Raw genomic sequence first — 8,806 nt, forward strand, 5'->3', positions numbered from 1 at the left:
GTTTTTATCCCTACAAGTCACAATTCACAAATAAAAGAACAAAATTTTCAGAATTATTATATCACGCTTTAGCCTAGTTCGGTTGCATGTGAGAGAGTAATTTCTATTTCAAAAAATTTAGTGAGTAAACAAAGGTCACTTCTAAATAACAAATCAATAGACGTTTTCAGCTTTTATATTGCATTAAACCAAAAAATAATTAAATAATTGAAATTAATTAATTAAATTGTTCGGAATAGAATAAAGTCGGGGTTTTGTTAAAGGTTTTTAGAACTAGAATTGACATTAACAAGTATGTATCTATTTTTTATGTATGTATTATTTATATTTGTTCGAACCCTTTTCTTTCACTATCATACAAGTATTTATAATCTCACATGTGAAAATGCATAATCATTTTCAAAATTATTTAATCCAGATCAACTATTATTTCTTTGTTCTATTAATTAAAATTAAAATAACTTTGTTTACTATTCATAAAATTGAATATTGAATAAATTCAGTCAAAGACTGCTTTTGACTGAAAACAAAATCACTCTAAAGTTGCTGATATTCTTTTTTGTTATTACAGAATATTCGAGCAAGAATTGATTTTTTATATAAAATTTAAAAACCGGCTAAAACCGGTTCTCTGCGAAATTTAAAATTCGAAAACCGGTTTTCTGAAATGTCGGTTTTTGTATAAACCCTAGTTTCTAATATATAAATAAAAATTATTGTTCTACTGCAAACCAGTGCTATTTGCTCTTGACTGAATAATTCTCCCCAGGTTTAACAAACTTTTATTTGTATATTCATTTTTTTCCTAAACATTATAATGGGATTCATCAATCGCAATGAATATGATTTTGTAAAATAACAATTGTTCAGTTTTTTAACCCTTACCGAACGGCACCTATTTGAAAATTATCTGCCAGCTGCCAGCAATTAGGTGTCGCATTCTGACAAAAACGTACCTGTTAAACTTGATCTTTTTGTGTATGTTATGCTATTTGCTTGATATGAATTTACGGTCATTGATTAACATACATTTACAATAATATCTAGATTTATTTTCTGCAGCATGTTAAAGTTTAAAGCAATATCCAAAAGGCATAGTGTTGATTATAATTAATTGTCGCAGCGTCGTGACAGTTTTTTTTATTTTTTTCATTCCACAGAAAACTGTAATATATCGTATAACTCCGTCTTTTTGATGGAAATTTTTCTTTATAAATTGCTCTATATACAATAAAAAAGAATAAAATTTACTTTGATAATAACTAATAGTTAATCTTGAAAAGAAAACTGTCTTATCACTGCATAGATCTTGTCTTGAGCAACTTTTTCACAAAATTTAATTTACAAAACTTGATATATACTAATAAACTTAATATAAAAATACCATACCAAATAATTGAACAAGAAAAGAATACGTTATAAATAAAATGCTACTTTAGAAATGCTTGGCAAAAAATATTTAAAGGGAGTGAAGCCCTAGGGCCGCGATTTGGTCATCCTTGATCAACAATTGATCAACTCAACGATTTTAAACGAGCGCACAGGAGTAACGTTCTCTGGTTAATATCTTCAAGTTTGGTTTTACGAAATAAAACTTTTGTTTATTAACATATCAGGTTTATTTCTAATTGTGTAAATATAAATCAAACGAACTTAGTTATTTTTACATTTTTGTCACAAAATTTCATTAAAACATTTTTATATATAACATAATAAATTTCACTATTTATTATATTCATGTATTTTACATAGAATAATTTCATAGTAAATAATATAATCAAGTGAATCTCACGTCGCTAAAGTGCATTAACATATCCATTAAAAGTCTGTATAAATAATAAGCACTAAAGATGTTTTTTAGATACAAAGAAATTAGGTAAATCATATATGCAAAAATGTAGTTCTCTTGTGTCTACTTATGTTTGTCGTACGTTATGTTTTAGTTGCTTCAGCAAATACAAATTTTATGAAAACGTATGCTTTTTCAAATGTTTTCCAATCATTCTTATCACATCTCGTTGCGTAATCAATCTTTCTACTTCTACATATTGAGTTATGTGCATTCAAAGTTTTGTTCATATAAGATGGATTGCTTCGAAATGTAATAGTTCATACTATTCTAAGTTTCTAATTTGCAGTTTATGATTTAAAATTAAACATTCGATATTCTTTGTACTTCATTATCTCTGTACTATTTGCAACTCATTTTATCAACATTTTTATGAAATTTTTCACAAGATAATTTTGTGCATGTGACTAATTGTCATTAAGAATAATTCTTAAATACCAATAGTTAATATTTGTTTGTGACTTGTGGCCATAGGCCTAGAACGCTTAGGGTATGCAACGGGTATTTCTATCCTCCTTATTTGATGGATGTTGACCAAAATATTTTCATTTTAATTGAAATCTGTTAAATATTACAAAAATCCTAGCTACACCCTGGTTGTGTTGACAAACATTATCGATTAATTGAGTGCATGGTATATCAATTAACATCAACAAGTATTGTTTTCAAATTGTTTAACAACTTAGTGCTATGGAATTGGAGTATTCGACTAATATTTATTGTAGAACGATAAGCGTGCTACAGAAACAGCTAACGATGAGCACCAAAATTTTAACCTATTTTTAATAAACATGAAACAAATAATATATTAGATTAACGATAAAAGCTATTAAAATTTTTAACTGCAGCTTGTTTAACAATACTTTATCGACTTGTATAACTAAAAATCAAGTAACATAATTAATATTTTTATTTGGTTTTAATAACATTTTATAACATCAAAAATAAAATATCCTATACAATTTAATGTTTAACATCGTTCAGCTACTTTATAAACGATTTCAGCGCTTTATTTTGTCTTGTATCGTCAGACATCGAAACTAAACTGAATTAGGCCATGATAAAAGGAACTATTGTTCGATGTAATTATGCCATTAATTTTTTGAGAAAAAATATAGGTTGTAGTAAGTTTTTATAACAATTGTTACGTAATTACATAGTACAGTATTGTATCAAAATACATAAGAATAGTTTGTGTGACCTTATAACAGTATTAAATGCTTGATTTCGTTTGATCACCACAGTCATTAATATTTTATCAGAAATTATCAATGTCCAAAGCTGTCCAAGGTTGAACAACATCAAAAATGTCCTAACATCTATGCAACATTATTACGAATAATTTTAAAACAATTATTCAAAAACAGACATTAATCTAAAAGAAACACTTTATATTACCAACGACAAGAAAAAATGAGTAATTTAAAATAAACAAAAATAAAATTATTCTAGAGTATACAAATAATTAACTAAGAAATTTAGAGCATGAAAACTCTGGAATGTGTAGATTGTGCTCCACACACTAATCACAGATTAATCTGGGCGTGACGACTGTAGTCTCGATATTCGTCCTCAAAGTCCGTGAGCGCCCTTACTAGACCTGGATACCGAACGATGTCCACGTGTCCGTACCCATTACCCACGTTTAGGAACTTGACCACTCTTTGCTTAGTCAAGGTCGATGAAGTGGCAGCATCCCGTAAACGTTCGCCCAAACCTAAGATTGGATAATAATATACTTCATATATTATGAGTCAAATCAAGCATTAAGTTTTGTATTGATTAGGTGCCAATATGTGCACCGACAAGTGATACAATAAAAACCTTTAATAACCTTAGGTAACAGGTATTCAAGAACAATTAGCAATTTGATTACAATAACTCACATAAATGGCACATTAAAATAGATAGAAGCAGGATTTTCAAAAAGCAAGAGTTTCAAATTTTTCAAAAGTCAAGCAATTTCAAATTTTTCAAAAATCAACTTAAAATATGAATTTTACTTATGTTGTAGGGCTCGCCCGTAGGTAAGCGGTTAAGAGCGGTGCTTGTTTCAGAGGTCCCGGGTTCGATACCCATTTCGAGCAGCCTGTTAGCAGGCAGCAGTGACAACGATTTTCACTTGGAAATATAGATAGCAATTTGTTTCCAAGTGGAAATAGCCCTCACCAGCATTGCTGCACCATTAAAAATACTCGCCCTATTACAGAAATTGTAATAATAATATATCATACAGAGATGTGACAACTGTTTGGGTTGCCATCTGTCAAACAGACTAGTATTAAGTCAAAATCAGCGCAACAGCTTATAGGACTATTAGGTTCTGCTTGCTGTTCAAAAATAATAAAAAAACTTATGTTGTAAATTTTGTAAGTCTACAAAAATGTACGATTTCCTCAAATTTTATACATGCCAATTTATGTTGTTATTGACGAAAATTAGTTACGTTCGTTTAATTTTTAAGTCCATAATATTGGTATCCAATCTCTGTCTTGTCCATGTCTATGATTTTATCCTTCTCGAAAATTGTGACAAGTTCTGTTATTATACTTTATTATGGTAAACCTCATTTGATACGTTAGTCTCAGTTCAGTGAAAACTGTTTCTTATAAATGTCGCATCTTTTGGCATTCCGTGAGCAAATTAATTAACAATCAAAAAATATGATGATTCTTACAAATTGGCACGTGTCGGTCATCGGGCGCGTGCAGAATAAGTATAGGCTGCCGCACGTATTTGATGTGCTCGTCCGAGTTGAAAGGGAAGCGATTGGCCAGCGGACGCATGATGGTCGCCTCGAACCAGGGCAGACGGCGGAAGGGCATCGTCAGAGGGTATTCGCGCACGGCGTCTGGCATGTTGTTGAATGGCGCTTCTAACACTACGCCTTTGACCAGGTCGACTAACGGATGTCTCTGTAGATGAAAACAAAATTGAAATGACAATAATCAATATTATTTTAAACAAAAGTGTTTCGAAAAAAAGCAGCTGGAACTATATTTTACTAGCAAATTTCCTTTTTTTATTCAATACTCTATTTACAACTGTCCAGTTAAGGACATTAAGCAAATTTGTTAATTTGCAATTGTCAGCCATAAAAGGGACATTGTATTTCATAATGACTAATAATGACATAATAGATGTTTTTCCATTCGTTATGAATAATATTAATAATATATTAATAATAATAATATAAACTTAAATATTTTCTTATAAATAATAACTAATAAATATTTTCTTATAAATAATAACAATCTTCATCAGGGAAATTGATGACTTAAGTCAAGTGGCGATTTTCTCTTCAATCTACGACGATAATTTTCTGTCAGCAAGGAGTTTGCTAGTGCATTTGGGTGACTGTCTCTATATTTATCTGCTGCTTTTGTTATTATATCTTTTACAGTAGTTGTATTCGTGTCGAGATGAATCAACCAGTTGGGAACATATAAGAAATTACCTCAGCAAATACTATATGTCTACAATGGTTCGACGTCTAATTACAAAATTAAATTCTTTTATTTAAAATGATAGTAACAAACGGATGATTAAATAGCGATTCTTTTATTTCAAAATAATAATATGCTAACTTTATGAACGCATAAATTTTATTTGCACAATTGAATGGATATAGAAAGTTTTCGCTCTATTCTGTAAATGATAATTATACCGAAACATTTTTAAATTTAACAAAAATTTCAAGTTTTATTTAGACTCACAAAAAATTGTATAAGAATACAACCTAGAGCTATATTTATTTTAATTGTTTGTCCTATATATAGACACGCTTCGATACATTAAATGATTTTTGTATAATCGTTAGTAAAATATAAGCGTAATAGCGTATCATTATAGTTGAAAGGAAAAGTCGTAATTCGTGTTACTCACAAAACAACTATTAAAATTTGATGATATAATCACAGAGAAAGATTATAAAAACAATAAAAATGCATATTATTTTTTACTTGAATGCCGGTAAAAAAAAAATAGTTTGTCACAATTAAATACAATATATATATATATATATATATATATATATATATATATATATAATACAGTATATGCATGCATATAGTTTGCTCATGTTTTCATAAAAATTACATACAAATGATCTACAATGCGATATTTCCGGGCTCATCGGTTGTCTGTCGATCCCGCATAAATTAATTATTCTAAATGACGTGACGCCAGAATAAAAAACATACATGAATCTTAATTATGCATAATTTATTTGAAGAACATATAAATACACATATGTAATAACCGGATAATAAAAACACGACAAAAGAATAAAATTGGTTTTGGAATATTTTTGGGTTTTTTAATATTAAATATTTCCCTGTTTTTGTTTGTGGAATCGGCCTTGATTTTAACATCACGCAAAAATGACCATTTTACCAGCATAAACAAATATAAAAAAATTATCGTTGTGCATATGGTACATAAATTGACCCCTGTCTACTACATCGATATTTTTTTGCATTTTGGATAATATGGTTTTGTAACCAAAAAAAATTTTTACGATCTTTATTTTTCGTGCAAAAAAAATTAATAATATATAGCAGGAATCATCAATTACTATGCAATTTTTTTTTTATTCGTCACCTGTTTCCCTTGAAGAATGACATTGCTTCATTGTTTAAGATTTGACAGAAAGAAATTTATTTATATGTTAAAACTATATTCTCAGAAAATGATTATATGTATATCCTAGAGTAACTACAAAATTTTAAATTTTATTGAACATTCTTGAAAACACGATTTAATTGATATGTTAGTTAGCTAGCATAAAATGAACTGAACATTAATTTGTAAAAAATGAAACAAAAATAAAAAATAACAAAATAGGCAATCTTTTGGGAGAAATAATTCTAATACTTAAATCAGCGTACTCTGTTTGCAGAATATACGACTAATTTGAATTATAATAGAATTTTGGACTGCAAAGTTATTTACTAATAATTAATAATAATATTATTATTTAGTAATGAGAACTACAAAAGTAAAATGTGAATTTACGAACTTGAGATAAAGTTCTAACTTTCCATATTACCCATTGTTTCATATGAACATATAGTATAGACAGAGCTGCAAGTTTCGGCAAATAATTGATTTACAGTTGAAAGAATTTTATAAATTTCATATAAAAATTCATTGATACTGTTGGCAAGTTACCTGAATCTTCCTAAGCATCTGTAGCGAGATACCCGTGCCCAACGAGTGTCCCCAGATAATCAACTCGGCGTTCGGCGGCATCCGAGCCGCAAGCCATGCATAGGTGGCCAATGCATCGCGTACTACCCCCCGTTCAGACGGCCCATTTGGAGGGTCCGTAGAATCTCCGTATCCGCGATAATCTACAGCAATCACATGTCGATCCAATTCGGGCGATTCGGACAGCAGCCTGTACAGCGGGATGCGAGTACTGGTACTGCGTGTGCCACCATTGCCATGCAAGTAGAGCACGACAGGGTGCCTGCCGGTACGGAGAGCGGCTTCGAAATACTGAGACCGGAGTCGGCTCAGAGTGCGGTCACTGCAATTTTATTTAATAGATAGTGTTAGACGATGGCTTTTTTGTTCAACCTAAACATACCTGATACTTGTTAAAAATGTGGTGATAACGACAAATTAATCGAAAACTCAAATAAATGTTAATATTATTTACACGTGAAATTATAAATATCAAACAAAAATAATAAAAAAGTATATCTGAATTGGAAATTGAACCCCGGAGCAAAAATTAGAATTCCACGACGTTAGCCACTCGGCCAATCTGCTATTGAAAAGGAACAGCATTGCAAGCTGCGCTGCTAAAATGCAAACTTTAATTAATTTTTATAACTAAACCGCTTTTCATAGGTTTCTAATATTTTACCACGGTCAATTTAGGCATCAAATCTACCATTGTGCCAAGTTTCATCAAAATCCGAGACGAGCAACGCGCGGGTTCTCCTTATTAGACAAGTCATGTGGAAAATGAATTCAAATTTTTGAATCTCTAAATAATGTTCGATATCATAAATAAAGTATATAAGTGATAGAGAAGTCTGTTCGTTATAAAAATTCTCATATATATATAGAATCAAAAATTCAATAAGTATATTAACATATATTTGAAATCTCTGGTTAAACTGGTAATTCAATATGCATATGACAAATACTTATTTTTGGGTATTTAATACGAATTCTTGTATCTTATTATGGAGTAACTTATCATTAGAATATGAAGCTCTAAATTCAGTGAATAGTTTTTTCTAAAATAACAATATATTGTATAGAAATGTTTTATTTACAGTCAAACTGGATAACAATAAAGACGCTATAATAGGCTCATTTTAACCTTAAAAAAACAATAGGATAATATCTAAAACGATCTGATTACAACGTTTTATAAAAAGATAAAAATTAAAATAAAAAAAAAAAGAAAAATAAAAAAAAATATTATACATTTTATAAAAGAATAAAATTTTAAAAAAATAATGAAATCAATTAGATAAAAACCCTATTCATTTACGTATAACATAGAAATACATATTTACTACAAATAATCGAATATCATTAGAATGCATCAAATAATTTTCATTAAAGCTAAAAGAAAACTTTCTAATATTCATGAAGAGACGCGGATGTTGATTATTCGGAACATGTAGTCGGCGTTGTTCGATGTATTATTTGCTAACTTCTCCACTTCTTACACACTGGTGTGTAATGTTTGCACATTTGCTACGATACACACCTTATTCTGTAGAATTATTTTACAAATTCTATTAATACTAATCGTAATAAGAAGTATACGGACTAAACTAGAAGGTGAAAATAAAAGTAGTCAAAGGTCGTTTAACAGTGAACTCGTTGTGGTGTTCTATTATCATTCAATAAAGAATTTTCAATGCCGTAGGTTTTGTATAATGAGTATATAATTCAATTCGTATTCGTGTCAGTAGTAACAATGCTTTT

At 29.5% G+C, this 8,806-nt stretch overlaps 1 protein-coding gene across 1 annotated transcript; it reads right to left on the reverse strand.

The window, feature by feature from the left end:
• Nucleotides 1-3,375: 3,375 nt before the first annotated feature.
• Nucleotides 3,376-7,102, reverse strand: LOC113362944 (monoacylglycerol lipase ABHD12-like). Its single transcript, XM_026605441.1, has 3 exons — nucleotides 7,022-7,102; nucleotides 4,527-4,764; nucleotides 3,376-3,566 (listed from the first exon to the last, which is right to left on the reverse strand). Exons 1-3 carry the CDS (start codon nucleotides 7,100-7,102, stop codon nucleotides 3,376-3,378), a joined length of 510 nt encoding a protein of 169 aa, XP_026461226.1.
• Between the last annotated feature and the right edge of the window lie 1,704 nt (nucleotides 7,103-8,806).

Source organism: Ctenocephalides felis, unplaced genomic scaffold (assembly GCF_003426905.1).
Source record: "Ctenocephalides felis isolate EL2017-DRISC unplaced genomic scaffold, ASM342690v1 CF-g0.4_SCAFFOLD_00248, whole genome shotgun sequence".
NCBI lineage: Eukaryota > Metazoa > Arthropoda > Insecta > Siphonaptera > Pulicidae > Ctenocephalides > Ctenocephalides felis.

What these genes read in the sequence shown, in the direction of transcription:
- LOC113362944 (XM_026605441.1), bottom strand. Translation starts at nt 7,102, where the DNA reads ATGCCGCCGAACGCCGAGTTGATTATCTGGGGACACTCGTTGGGCACG. An exon ending in AGATGCTTAGGAAGATTCAG is followed by an intron (nt 4,765 to 7,021) that starts GTAACTTGCCAA and finishes TTTCATCTACAG; the next exon opens with AGACATCCGTTAGTCGACCT. An exon ending in TGACCGACACGTGCCAATTT is followed by an intron (nt 3,567 to 4,526) that starts GTAAGAATCATC and finishes ATCCAATCTTAG; the next exon opens with GTTTGGGCGAACGTTTACGG.